At 45.2% G+C, this 14,826-nt stretch overlaps 1 protein-coding gene and 1 non-coding gene across 2 annotated transcripts; both read right to left on the bottom strand.

The window, feature by feature from the left end:
• Window positions 1-4,920: 4,920 nt before the first annotated feature.
• Window positions 4,921-13,522, bottom strand: PNP (purine nucleoside phosphorylase). The gene is made up of 6 exons (XM_047735940.1): window positions 13,379-13,522; window positions 10,408-10,577; window positions 6,783-6,886; window positions 6,405-6,580; window positions 6,099-6,289; window positions 4,921-5,578 (listed from the first exon to the last, which is right to left on the bottom strand). Exons 1-6 carry the CDS (start codon window positions 13,387-13,389, stop codon window positions 5,352-5,354), a joined length of 879 nt encoding a protein of 292 aa, XP_047591896.1. The 5' UTR covers window positions 13,390-13,522; the 3' UTR covers window positions 4,921-5,351.
• On the bottom strand, window positions 9,231-9,380 carry LOC125105701 (U12 minor spliceosomal RNA). The gene has a single exon (XR_007128991.1). It is a non-coding gene; the product is annotated as a U12 minor spliceosomal RNA (small nuclear RNA).
• Window positions 13,523-14,826: the final 1,304 nt, after the last annotated feature.

The following is a 14,826-nucleotide window of genomic DNA, read 5'->3' on the forward strand; positions in this document are numbered from 1 at the left end:
AATAAAATCTTTAAAAAAAAAATCCTGCCTTAAAAAAAAAAGAGATAGAAAGCAAGAAAAAAAGAGAGAGTGGCTGTTGAGATAGTAAGCTTCCCACAATGAAAAAAACTCAGAATGGACGTGAATTGAATATGAAAATCAAATGGAAGGGGTGGGGGAGGTCTTCGACCTAAATACCAGAGAATAAGGATTCATTCCAAACAATGTCAAGTCTAATGGAGTCCAAAACTAAAAATCTGGCAAAAAGGCTAAGGACTGGAAATATTCCATTTTCATTAGGGTCCAAGTTTACAACAACAAAAACAGGCAGAGAGCCAGTGTTTGTTCAAACGATATCCTTTAGAAACACAAAGTAGTTAGGAAGAGCAGATGCCTGTTTACAAAGAAAAAAAATCCAAATCTAAGCCAAATCAGATCTAGACAGAGGGCACAACACAGAAAGAACAGTTCTGTTCTCCCCCACCTTCTTGTTTTAAAGGGATGGCAGGTGGTATTATCTGGGTCTCTATTCCTATTGGCAATCAACAAATGGCCTGGACAGTGGCTAAAAAACATCAAGGCCCTATTGTTCCTTTGCTTCTAAAAAACCTTGAGGTGACAGACATGTATTCTTGACAGTGCTGACCTAGTCATCAAAAAAGAACACTGCTACGTGTATGGTACCTGCAAAACATCTCAAGACACAAAAGAAAACAGCAATCTCTCTCTCTCTCTCAAATAAATAAAATCTTAAAAGAGAACAAAGAAAGAAAACAGCAAGATGCAGGACAATATATATAACCTATTAACTTCCATGGATAATAAGAGGTAAAAATGAGAACACATATTTACATTTGCTTATATTTTTTATAAATCCTGGAAGAATGCACGAGAAACTATTAGGTGGTTACCAGTGGGGTGGGGAAGGAAAGGCAGATGGAGGACAGGATGCAAGTGAAACTTCACTGTAGGCAACTTTTTTTTAGATTTTTATTTATTTATTTGACACAGAGAGAGAGAGAGACACTGAGAGGGAACGCAAGCAGAGGGAGTGGTAGAGGTAGAAGCAGACTCCCGGCTTCCAGGAGCCTGGGATCATGACCTGAGCCAAAGGCAGATGCTTAATGACAGAGCCACCCAGGTGCCCCTCACTGTATGCATTTTATGTTGCTTAAGTTTTTAACTATGTGCTCAAAGTTTTAATCTAAAAAAAATGAAAACCACTAATTTGACATAAGTGTATATTTTCATTGCTAAATTGCTTGCACTTTTGCCTTTATATTTTATTTTATAACAGTGTAGTCTTTTAAGCACTACAAAAGACCAACCTGGTTAAATACTTAATGCTACCTGTGATGCTATGGTATTCAGCGAGTTTGGGGTGGAAGTTCTTTCTACCATCAAAACAGCCCTTTCTGCTTCCAGTTTGGCATCTGTCCATCAGAACAGTAGCATGATTTTCACCCATCAGTCCATACTTAAAAAGCCTTTTTTTTTTTTTTTGCCTAAATGAAGATTTTCACTCCTTACCCTGGGATTAGACCCCTGAACAATCTAGCCTTGTTCACTTATCTCCCACTGTTCCCACTCATGGTTTCTTTGATTTTGCCATTTTGTTCTGTTCAGTGATCAAACGTTCTTCAATCTACCTTCATGGAGTGCCTTCCACAATACCCTCTTCACCTGTTTTTCCTGTAGGGCCTAACTCAAGTCTCGCTGCCCCTTCCCACTCCTCATCCCATGCTGGTTCTCTTTGAATCCCTGTAGTACCTTTTATCATTGGCACTTAGCACAGGCTACTTTTCACACATTATTCCTTTTTCAAAAATTTTCCAAATAGTGACATCATAGGAAAAGACTAAAAGTAGGTGTAGAGGGCACAACTGATTCAGCTTTTCTTTAACGCACGTATCCAATAACCCATTTAGATTGGAAGCCCTTTGTCCTTTTGCCAATTTATTTCATGGTTTGTAGGACAATGTTCTGTACAAAGTACATGATTAATAAACATTATTGGTGTTGATAAAGGTGACCATGATATGGCCAGGGCAGAAAAGCCTGCCTTGAAATGTGTGTTTTGACACCTATCCTGAGATCAAAGAAAATCAATTTTGGGGGGCGCCTAGGTGGCTCAGTCAGTTAAGCATCTGCCTTCCATTCAGGTCATGATCTCAGGACCCTGGGATTGAGCCCCGTGTCTCTTTCTCCCTTTGCCCCTCAGCTTTCCCTTGCTTGTGCTCTGTCTCTCAAATAAATAAAATCTTTTTCTTTTAAATCTATTTTGCAGGCACCTCTAGAGAGCAATAGTCTCATCACAGACTGTTTTTGAGAACTACCCTTCTCTGGGTTCTCTTCCCAGACCTATCTTCCTTCACTTTTGCTTTATTCTCTTGCTCACCTAAACTGATCCATTCAGTTTGGGTTGAGTTGGTTGGCACTTTGAAGATACTTGATAAAATGCAGTGTACCCAAGCAATGGACTATTCTTTGGTTATAAAAAGAAACGAGGTACTGATAGAGGCTGTAACCCAGAAGGACCTAGAAAACATGCTAAGTGAAAGAAGCCAGATACAAAGTCCACATGAATCTATATACAATTCCCTTCATATAAAGGTCCAAGATAATTCTATCTATAGAGCAGAAACTAGACTAATGGTTGCTTGGGTTAGGGAGTGTTGAGGGCATAGTAGCTAAAAGGTACAAGGTTTCCTTCTGAGTTGCTTAAAATATTCTTTAATTTCCTGTGGGGATGATTATACTGACCTGTGAAAATTTCTAAACGCCAATGAATTATTTACTTTAAATGGATGAATGTTATTATACATAAATTAATAAAGCTGCTTTTATTCTTCTTTTAAAATTTTACTTATCTGGGTGCCTGGGTGGCTCAGTGGGTTAAGCCTCTGCCTTTGGCTCGGGTTCTGATCTCAGGGTCCTGGGATTGAACCCCATGTTGGGCTCTCTGTTCAGCAGGGAGCCTGCTTCCCACTCTCTCTCTGCCTGCCTCTCTGACTGCTTGTGATCTCTGTCAAATAAATAAATAAAATCTTAAAAAAAAAAAAAAGGGATTTTATTTATCTGAGAGAGGGGGGAGGGGCACAGAGGGAGGGAGAAGCAGGCTCCCCCATGAGCAGGGAGCCTGGGAACAGGGAGGGAGGGTGGATCCCAGGACCCTGGGATCACAACCTGAGCTGGAAGGCAGACACTTCATCGACTAAGCCACCCAGAAGCCCTTGAATCTAGTATTTTATCATTAAATACATGACACCCTTTACAGGGCAAATGGGCAAACCCATCTACTACATTAAAAGGCTAGAGGTATGTCTAACAATTCCATTTGAATCTCTCTGGGACCTATTTTTTAGATGGCACCATTCTCATTCCCGAGCCGTCTCACCATAAGGCAGATCAGGGGTAGGAAAGCCAAGCAACAAATGCTTTCCCTTTCTAACCTCCAAGTATGTTTGCCCATGTCTCATTAGAACCCTCATGTCCTCTGTCCTCATTACACTTGTTTGACAATGACTCATGAACATGTCTAGACTTTTTATAGCTCTGTGCTTTGGCTCACCTGATTATGAAAACCTTTTCCTCCCTTCCATCCTTTAGGGCTAAACTCAAAGTTTTCATGAAACAACCCAAACCTTAAGGTCCAGAGTATACAACTGGTCTATCCTTTGGGCTCCCATTTTATGTAACTTGTACACATTTTACATCATCTTGTATTAACAGTTAATGGTTTCACAAATGCATCTCTCTTAAGATTGAAGGGCAGTTAAGAGGACTTTTATATTTTTAATTTAATATTTTCTTGGCTGAGGGTGTTATAAATCACTAACTTGATAAAAAATGTTTATGAACCATCTCATTAGATGAACAAGTTACAGTAACATACGTATCTGAAGGACACACAGTACTTCCCTCTAAACCAGCTCTCTCACGGGCATGTGGCATACACCAGCAGAGTGCCTGAAGGTCCAGGTAGGGTTTTAGAGCCAGTGGATGTACAAAAAATAGACGAGATAGAGACTGGGGACAGGGCCATTCCAGGATACTTTTTCTTTGTGCTGGGTTCAGGTAGGTAGGTCAGTTACCAAACAAAGGATGATTTGAGAGGCTTTAAAAGTTTTCAATGGACAACTGACATATCACTACTATTAGTGGCTCATCCAACTCCACCTTTCCTCAAAAGGCAGAGGTCTGGGAGAGTAGCGTGGTTTTGCAACTCACCGGCCAGCTGAATGCAAACTGGTGAGTGCATAGAATAGTGCAATGAACCAGCAAATGCCTGGATGTTGGGTCACTGGGGTGTTCTGAGCAAGCAAAAGTGAAGAGAAAGATTAGAACCCAGGAAGGAAGCAACAGGAGAGAAGGAGGTGCTCAGTGAGAAGTGAAGTATGAGCTAACTTCACAGGTTTGCCTGGCACTGGCAGGACTTGAACCTGCAGCGGGATGACTGGTAGCAGAGAAAGAGGTATTTGCCACAGCATTGCCAGAATGCAGAGAGGGAATGTAGGGTTGCCATTAATTATGGCAGAAGTTAGGGTAGGGGTGAGAAAGAAACCAACAAGAAATATCATCAGGGAGTAAGAAGAAAATAGCCAACTGTGGAACAGCTGAGACCAGTGAAGCAATTCAGATATTCATCAGAGTGTAGACAGGGCATAAAACAATCAGAAGGCAAAGGACAGAGACAAGACTGGTCTGAAGAAAGGGGCCGTCTTGTGCCAGATGTTAGCCCTTCCTTCTTTACCTTCTAACATCTCTGTCTTTCAGTCTTGGCTCTCCTTCATCCTTCCATGCAGTCACACACCACCCATCTCAGTTCTTCGCCACTTGTCTTAGAAGCAGATAGTCACACAAGACATGGGATCTCAACCATTGATGCCAAACTCGGCCTGTGCCCCTACCCTCATCCCAAACCACACAAAAATGAAGGAATTATTTCATCTTTCTTTTTATTCTCAAAATATGGGAATACAAAAGTCCTAGGGGTATTGGACTGTGCTGGCCCTTACGGGGGCTCTCCTGCTTTGGAGGAGTCAGAACTGAGTCCCCAGGAATGTGAAAGCATTACATCAGAAGGACAGCAGTAGCTACTGTGCCAAGTTCAACAGCCCAAGTCACACCCCCGCCATTGACACAGCAGGGGCTGGGCTCTAGCTCCTGAAGAAGAAGGTGGGGAAGTGATGAATGATTTGAGATAACGAGAAAAAAAGCCTGCACAGAATGGTCTGGTGGGAGAAATGGCGAAGGTGAAGGACAGGGATCTTCCTCTCCTCTCTCCTACTACTGAAGGGCAGAGGCACGTGACCCCAGCAAGGGACCAAAGTAGACAGCAGCTACTTGGATCCCATTAGGGAAAGGCCAGATCACTCCAGTTCACAGGCTTTGGCAGGTGGTGGGACACTGGCCATAAGAACAGAGACAAACTGTTCCAATTTTTCTGCAGCTTGTCTTCCGGCCTCCAGTACTTCCTCATGATTGGCCTTCCCCTTGGTTTCATAATCCAAGATGACTTTGTTAGTGATGAGGGAGAAGCCAAAGACTCGAAGTCCACAGTGCCTTGCAACTATAACTTCTGGTACTGTGCTCATGCCTGATGAGGAGAGAGAGGAAATCAACCGTCAGGATCCTCAAAGGACTATTTTCCTCACCCTCTGGCCTCATCTCCATTCGTTACCTCACTGACAATTTAGTATCTCAAAAAATCTTCCAGAGAAGCAGCTAATTTCCTGTCTGGCTTAGGTTGTTCTGTATTGCTTCAATGAGTGGGGCCTCAGAGGGCCTTACACATCACTTATAAACACTAAGATTACTTCTCTGTTTCTGGTTATTCTAAAGTCAATTCTAAGGATGAGGTTCCATCTTCCAGCCAGAGGTACATGGATGGGTCATTAGCATTATGGCTGTTAAAGCCCTACATGCTGGGTGGGGAGGTTTAATGCTGACAAGACACCAAATCTCAACACCTTTCAAATCAGTTTAACTCAATCTTCCCTTAAGTTAGATCCTCTCCCAATTTACCAATGAGGTCTATCATTTTTTACCCCTTTCCATCCCTATTTTTGCCACGCCCCTCCCCTTTTCAAGCCTCCAGCCAAAGTTCCCCTGCTCACCAACAGCATCTGCCCCCAGCTTCTGCAGCAGCCCACACTCTGCCACAGTCTCAAAGGAGGGGCCTGCCAGCATCACATAGGTGCCTTCCTTTAGCTCTCTCTGCTCCCCCATCTGTTTCCAGGCACTGTGAGCCCTCTGCCTCATATCCCGGTCATAGGCATCGGACATGGCAGGGAAACGAAGTCCAAACCTAGGACACAGGTTAGAATCTCAGATTCCTGGAACCACATGAGCCCTCTCCTGATTTCCAGACAAATCCTTAAACCCTACCCAGCTATAAAAAAATTACAAAGCAAGATATACACCTTTCATCATTGGGCCCCATAAGAGGGTTCACACCACTGAAGCCAGGTAAGTTGATGTGATCACGGATCAGCATGATATCTCCGACCTCAAACTCAGGGTTGAGTCCTCCAGCTGCATTGGTGACCACTAGGGTGTCCACACCCATAAGGTAGAAGACCCTCACTGGGAATGTCACCTTATAAGCACAAGACAAAAGATCATAAAGTGTTCTTAACAATGTCACCAACCCACTCACACAGATAGGCAAGATACAGATCAGGAAAGAAGAGAAAGGGAAGGCCTAGAACCTACCTACCCCAGGAATCTAGGTAATAAAATAGGATTAAGAACTCTCTCCCCCCTCCTTCCAGATCCATCCAAGCTTTGACGTGACTTACCTTCCAGATTGAGTAGCCTTCGTACATGTGGAATCTGCCCTGCATCACCACACAGGCCTTGCCATTCAGGAACCCAAACACCAGTCGACCAGCATGACCTGGCACTGTATGCAAAACAGAAAGGAGAAAGAATGGGGTGATGCCTTCATAGGATACATATCCACTGAGCACCCACCAGCCAACTCACTGTGCCCAACATGTGAGGATGTAATTAAGCCGAAGAAAACATTCTTCTCTCTGCTTTCAGAAAGCTGAAGTCCGGCAGAGACAGAAATAAATCAATCATAAGCCTACAAATAAGTATATAAATACATCTTGAGACTGGGGCTACGGGAGTAAGGATGTTCAATGTGAACCATGTAGCAAGGGAAAGAAGGAGAGGTTTTTTTTAAAGAAACTTCAAAAGGATAAGAAGGCCATACCACAAGAGAATGAAAGTGAGTAAAAAATAAGAGTAAGTGGGAAATACTGATTGCAGTAAATGTAGTCATTACACATTACTTTTCCAAAAATTTTAAAATTCTCAAAATGTATATTCTTATTTTTTTTTTTAAGATTTTATTTATTCATGGGGCGCCTGGGTGGCTCAGTGGGTTAAGCCTCTGCCTTCGGCTCAGGTCGTGATCTCAGGGTCCTGGGATTGAGCCCCGCATCGGGCTCTCTGCTCAGCAGGGAGCCTGCATCCCCCTCTATCCTGCCTGCTGCTCTGCCTATTTGTGACCTCTCTCTCTGTGTCAAATAAAGAAATAAAATCTTTAAAAAAAAAAAGATTTTATTTCTTCATTTGACAGAGAGAGAGAGAGAGCACAAGCAGGGGGAGCGGCAGGCAGAGAGGGAGAGGGAGAAGCAGACTCCCCACTGAGCAAGCCTGACGTGGGGCTCAATCCTAGGATCCTGGGATCATGACCTGAACTGAAGGCAGACGCTTAACTGAATGCGACACCCAGGTACCCCTCTTCTTATTTCTTACCCTAACTAAACCATGGTTTAATTGACTCTTGAAAGGGAACTCATGGTATATTCTAGCTTCCTAAAGAGGCTACTGACCAGCAGGCAAATGGTCTGAGTTTGGACCCATCTAAGTCACCTCCATTATGACCCACAAAACCATCATGTAGGAATACAGGCCCCTAATGGGGCCTGCAGGGATGTGGGAGTGCCAAATAACTCCCCACACAGACATAAGAACCACTATTACCATTTCCCTTCTCTGGCATTTCTCTTCTAATGGACTAGAGGGAATGGGTGGTGTGAGAGAGGGACCAAAATCAAGAGGAAAAGTTGATGGATGGTCAGAGACAGAAGAGCTTATAAAAAAGTAAAAAACCTGCCAGTAATAGAGCAGAGATAACAGAGCTAGGAAAAGGAAAGTATAAAAAAATAGGCTGATAAAGAAAAATTAATCCACTTATCACTTAGTATAGCACCCTTCTTGGGGTGTGGTGGGGGAAGGGCAGGTGGAGCCAATGTCACTGCCATCTCCCTTAGAAAACTTTGCCCTTTGCCTTCCCTCTCTCTCTTTTTTTAAGGATTTATTTATTTGAGAGAGAGGGTGCACAGAGGAAGGGTCAGAGGGATAGAGTCTTAAGCAGAACCCCCACTGAAAGCCAGCAGAATTCTGGGCTCCATCTCACAACTCTGAGATCAGACCTGAGCTGAAACCAGGAGTCAGAGTCCATGGCTCTGAGCCACCCAGATGCCCTACCCTCCCCCTCTTTTTAATCTTTGTTTTCCCCAACCCCCCATTCCCACCTCCCTGCTCTGGTCTCCCAATCTTGCTTCATAGGATTTGAAAAATACCTGTGCAAAGTCTTAACTCCTAGAGAAAAGGGGAAGGAAGACAGGAATTTAAAACATGAGTAAGGGGCGCCTGGGTGGCTCAGTGGGTTAAAGCCTCCACCTTCTGTTCAGGTCATGATCCCAGGGTCCTGGGATGGAGCCCCGCATCGGGCTCTCTCCTCAGCAGGGAGCCTGCTTCCCCCGCTCTCTCTACCTGCCTCTCTGCCTACTTGTGATCTCTTGTCAAACAAATAAATAAAATATTTTTTAAATAATAATAAAATAAAACATGAGTAAACAAATCAATGGATATTAGTTATCTGAGAATTAAGAAATAAACCAAATAAACCACTCTTGCCCTTATTTTACCTGGTCTATCTGCCCTCCCCTCCTTTTATCCCCCAGACAACCAGCTAAGGTCACTAACCTAAAGTTCATGAACCACAGGTGAAAACAGAGTTTCATAGGTAGTAAATGGAAAAATGTCGGTAAATTAAGAGATTTGGCTAACATGGGAGAGTAGCGAAGGGAAGTGTGTGGCCGCTCCAGTTTGTGGGGGGCATAAACCCAGAAGGTTAATCCAGTTTATTACTTACAAGTAATAGGAACTTCCCAGCCTCATTTATTACTTTCATATGAGCCTACTCTCAGTGTGAAAGGGGACGAGCAGGAGCAGATCGTGACTCCCAGGCATCTTGTAAAGTAGGTGCATAACCTTAGGTGCAATCTTTACCCACTCAAAAATCCATCCCACATTAGCAGTAAGGATTTGGGCGTCACCCCGAATTGTTATTTTCCTTACTCATAAATTGAAGGCATGGCTTCCCCCCTTTTTAAGTAAACTCTTCCCCAACAGGGGATTTGAAGTCCTAACCCTGAGACCAAGAGATGCATACTCTACCCATGAGCCCAACAAGTACTCCCTACCTGCCTCTTTTCTGAGGGGTAGGCTTAGAGTTTTCTGGCTGCTATTAAGATACTGGATATGCCATCCTCAGACCCCACGGAGCTCCACGTGCATAGGGGACATCAGCTCCTTTCCCCTTCCAAAGGGTGAGTGTCAATCAGGTCTTGCGTATCCATACATTATCTGTGAATTTTGTCTACAAGAATATGGCAAACTGTGTTCATTTATTATTGGGCACCAGTGTGCGCCTTATCCTGGGACAGGAGCTAGAGCTGGGGAGATTGGGAATGGTAGGAAGATGTAGGACAGGGCTTCCCTGACTGTCCCTAGGGGTTAAGAGCACTACTCTTTCCATTTAATCTGCAGACTGAAAGAAATGAGAGGGGCTGTGCAGATGCGGTGACTACATAGTGTGTGAGGATAAGGAGCATGGGAGTGAGATGCTGCAAAGCTTTATGAAATTCAGAATCGTTACACCACTGGAAATATGTCATCATGTGGTACCATTGCCACACACCTGCCCGGTCTACTACAAAATTTCTTTTGGCGGGGGGGGGGGGGGGGGGGGGGGGGCGGGGGGGGAGTTCCTTCTAAAGTCACTCTGATTCATGGTGGTCTCTTTCCACCACCACGCCCCCCCTTTTTAAAGACAGACAGATTGAGAGAGAGCGCACTTGCACAAGCAGGGGGAGAAGCAGGCTCCCCACTGAGCAAGGAGCCTAATGCAGGACTTGATCCCAGGACCCTGGGATTATGACCTGAACCAAAGGAAGATGCTTAACCAACTGAGCCACCTAGGTGTTCCTCTTTTCCCCTTCTCTTAAACAAGCTGTCCTTAGTCAAATGCTGTAGAGGCCAAGCAGGTGCAGGCATGAAAGAAGCACGCCTTCTCATCAGTATCCCTTGGTCCAATTCCTCATCGCCCCCACTTGCCAGCACCTGTACTTTGGGGAAAGTTTGGAATCTCGCTGTAGTCAAAGCTTTGGGTCTCCGTTAATTTATTGGCCAGATTCCCTAGCCCAGAGCCACAGATAATCGCCACTTGAGGTCGGTGCTTGGTTTGGCACAGAAGCCATTTACTCGTTTGCTGATAATCATCATACGTAAATCTAGGAGAAAAGGAAAATCAAGGTAAGTTTCTTTCCCAACCCATCACACACTAAGGACTTTCAGTGCAAAAAGGCTGGGAGATGTGCCAGGGTGGTAGGGGACACAGAAGCTAGACAAAGAACAGCCCCAGAGGGGGGATCCTTGCTCTCAGGAAATACCACACTAAGTACCCACCCACTCCTCTTTCTGAATCAGACCCACCGAGAAAAAGTCTGGCTGGAAACTCCCTCCTCATTCCAGAGCCTGGCAAAAGTTAATGATACCTATGTTTCCACCCCGATCCCAAGCCCCAACTTCAGTTTTGCTACCACTGGCAGGTTTAGTATCTCTCTCTACAGCAAAGATTTAGAAAGGAAGGGCCCATAGAGTCTATAGAGAAGTACAGTAAAATAATCAAATCAAGGAGGCTAAAATGGCTGGGTCTCAGGATTAAGACTTCTTTAGGGCAGTGACAAGCCCAATACAATCCTTCTACCCTATCTATCACTGAGGATACTCAAAATGTAATTAAGACTACCCTGTGGGCAGGGATAAAAGGCAATGGGAACCTGGGTGGCTCAGTGGGTTAAAGCCTCTGCCTTCGGCTCAGGTCATGATCCCAGAGTCCTGGGATTGAGCCCCGCATCAGGCTCTTTGCTCAGTTCCTCCTCTCTGCCTGGGGCTTTGCCTACTTGTGATCTCTGTCTGTCAAATAAATTAAAAAAAAAAAAAAAAATCTATGTGCCAGTTAGTTCCCCCACATCCATATTGCTGGGATACTCAGACCAACACAGACCCTGTTCAATGGAATTGCAAAGGGTAGTTTGCCACCAGCAGCCAGATTAAGCCAAAAAAGCAGCTTTGGTTGTCAACAGCTCCAACAGAACTGACTGCCTCATGTTTCTCAACAGCAGCTGGTTACAAATTCTGTAAGCCCACCCCTAGAGATCCATAATTCCGGGGAGAGTCCCGAGGATCTGTATTTTTTACAGAAGTGTCTTAGGTAATTCTGATTCAAAAACCAGGTTTAAGAATTTCTGGTCTAGAGGAATGCAGAACTCAACCTGGATTCTAGTCTCAATTTTGCTTGTTTAAGCAAATAACCTGTGTTTCAAAGTCTTTCCTCAAGTATAAAGCAAAGGAACATCATCAGCCCCACCTGTCTTACAGGTGCAGTTTGAAAATGATTTAGAAACTTATCAGTAAGCTCCTAAAGACCTTACACTCCATAAATCAAGGTTCAGGTCCACAGCACTTGAACCATTCTCCCACTTTCCCCATCTGTGTTTTCCACCCTGCTCTCTCCCATCACCCTTCTCTTCACCAAGGTTCTCTGCTCTTCAAAGACCTAACCATAGACACTTACTTGGAACCCATGCATACCCAAGAACCAACTGAGAATTCTTCTCACAATTCCAATCCAATTCTCAAACACCCAACTGGAAAAAAACAAAGATGGGGCGGCAGGGGAGGGAGGGCCGCGAGTGGGACTGAGATGTGACAGAGCTGAAGACAGCTAACCAAACCTTCAAAGGAAATCTTTTCTTTAAAAGCAAAGGCTTTGAAACCAGATGACTCTACAATAGAACAGGCTACCCTCTAGGTAGTAACTGGATAAAGGATGAGGGGGTGGATAATGGGGCTGGGGCCACAGGATGATGCAAAGAAGCAATGAAACGGTTCATCAAATAGAATCCCAAGAGGTGCAAAAGAAATGAAAGTGAGAAGCCCTGGACATCTAGCATATCTAGCAACAGTTTCTACAACTTCTTCATGGGCCATCAGTCCCCCAAGAACACCCTGGATCTCGGTGCATCCAAGAGCTACTGTGATCCCCAATGCTGGTGACTTGGAATGCGATTTCTGGGACTAAGGCAGAGTTTTCCAAGGTGCGAGGCGGGAGGAATGGGCAATCTTTTGCTCAGTTCAATAAGTAAGGATTTCCTTCTCTCCTTGGAAACTCCATCCCCAGCTTACTTTAAAAAAAAGGGGGGGGGGTGCGCACCTGGGTGGCTCAGTCGGTTAAGAGTCTCACTTCGGATCATGAGGCTCAGGCCATGATGTCAGGGTCCTCTAACTGAGTCTCCCCGAGGGCTCCCTACTCAGCTTCTCCCAGTTCCTCTACCCCTCCCCCTCTGTTCCTGCGCGCATTCTTTCTCTCAAATTTTATAAGTCTTAAACTTTTTTTTTTTTTTTTTTTAAGTAGGCTCTACGCCCAAGGTGGGGCTTGAACTCAGGATTCTTGAGATCGAGAGTCACAGACTCTCTACGGACTGAGCCAGTCAGGCGCCCGGACTCGAAGTTATTTTAATTGGATCTCCAATTTGAAGGGAAGGGAGGGGCTGTGTGGGACTTCAGGATCTCTCCTCTGAAAACGGTCACCAAAAAAAAAAACCTCGCAGCTTTACCTAGACTCTACAACGCACATCTATGAAAAGCACACGGGGTGGGAAGACCTCTTCCTGGTACGCGTGTCAGGGTGGCTGGGGGACAGGGCGTATGCCCCCCTGACACTTGGATCTCAGTGCGCGCGCGCACACCCACACAAACACACCGGCTCCTTCCCGGAGTAGACTACACCGTACTTATACTACACGGGTCCCCTTCCTGCTCCCGTGACGCCAGCCCTGCTCGATTCCTGCCCCCCCCCCCCCCCAGTGCTGCGCCGCGCGGCCGCGACACCTGGCTCCCCGCCAGGCCTCTCTGCATTTCCAGGGCACTCGTTCCCCCTCTTGGCCCCCTCGGGGCCCTGCTACCGGGCTTCCACATCTCGGTGACAGCAGTTCCCCTCCCAGGTTCCCCGGGCCTGCAGCCCTCTCACCGCTTCTCCATGGCGCGGCCGCCGCCCTGTGGAAGAGACCGTCCTTGGCCTCTAGGAACCGGTCCGCTGAGCCGCTCTGAGCTGTACTGGCCAGGAGCCGTGTGCCCAGTCAATGCAGTTACTCGCTGCTGGCTCTCAGCCCAGCCCGGAGTCCCCAGCCAATGGCAGCCGAACACGCAGGACAGCCCCCATCTCCATGGTGACACACCCAGATTCAATCGCCCCAGGCTGGGCTAACTACTTAATCTGAGTTCTCCCAGCGCGGAACCTGACCTCGCTCCACCCCACCCCCTGGAGGCTTCTAGCACTGCATCCCAGCCCCCACTTCCGTTCGCAAGGCCGAAGTTTCCCTTAAGCAAGCCTCTTCGACCCTTTCCCGGTTGTGTCTAGAGCGAACCGCGAGAGATTTGAAAAGACAAAAATTTAAACCTTATATCTTGCAACTGCAGAATAAAATTAAGTGAGCCTGTATCTGAGTTGTGTCAAAATTTGCAACGAGGATGCAAGGCAAACACAAATTCATTGGGGGTCTTAGGAATTGCAATTTGGGAGACTTGGATTTGGGAAGAAAACCAAATTGTGCTCCGCTAAAGGGAAAAATGTTAAAAAAAAAAAGGGGGGGGATTCCAAGAAGATTTACATAAGTTGTTTTGCCAAATTAGGATTGTCTAAGAGAGTCTAATTTCCGTTGAATTTCCAGTTTGCTTAACGAACTATATTTAAAGTCTATGTTCTGTGCAGAGATGGACCTACATAAGCCCCACTTCCCTAATAGCTTCCTGGTTCCACTTTTCCTGACAGTAGTGATTCCATTCCAGGTTTTCCACTTTCATATATTTTTTTAAGATTTTATTTATTCATCTGAAAGACAGAGATCACAGGTAGGCAGAGAGGCAGGCAGAGAGAGGAAGGGAAGCAGGCTCCCTGCTGAGCAGAGAGCCTGACGCGGGGCTCGATTCCAGGACCCTGGGATCATGATCTGAGCCGAAGGCAGAGGCCTTAACCCGCGGAGCCACTCAGGCGCCCCACCGCTTTCATATTTTTTGACCAACATCTTTCCTTGGAAAGCATTGATGATCAACCATTGGGTCATCTGTTATCCACCTAGCTCAGAAGGTTCATTCCTAAAAGGTCATGCATGTCCCAAAGAGGAGGGAAAATGAAATGTTATAGATAATGAATGTAATGGAGAGCATATAGTCACAGCAACAAAGAGGTTTTTAAGAGGCAAGTCTTAGACATTGTCCTCATCTTAAAAGTCCACGGAGTTGATTTGTCTTCAGGGATTGCTAATGGTTAGCAGTAGGTTGATCATTTTAAACCTCCGTGTGACCATAATTTTGACATCTTGAATGGCTAAACAACAGTGAGAAATACAAAGCATCATTGATTTAATTATAATTAAAAAGGAGCATGTAAGTACAATAATAAATATGATTATTTGTAAT

The sequence above is a fragment of the Lutra lutra genome, chromosome 7 (assembly GCF_902655055.1).
Source record: "Lutra lutra chromosome 7, mLutLut1.2, whole genome shotgun sequence".
NCBI classification, from domain to species: domain Eukaryota; kingdom Metazoa; phylum Chordata; class Mammalia; order Carnivora; family Mustelidae; genus Lutra; species Lutra lutra.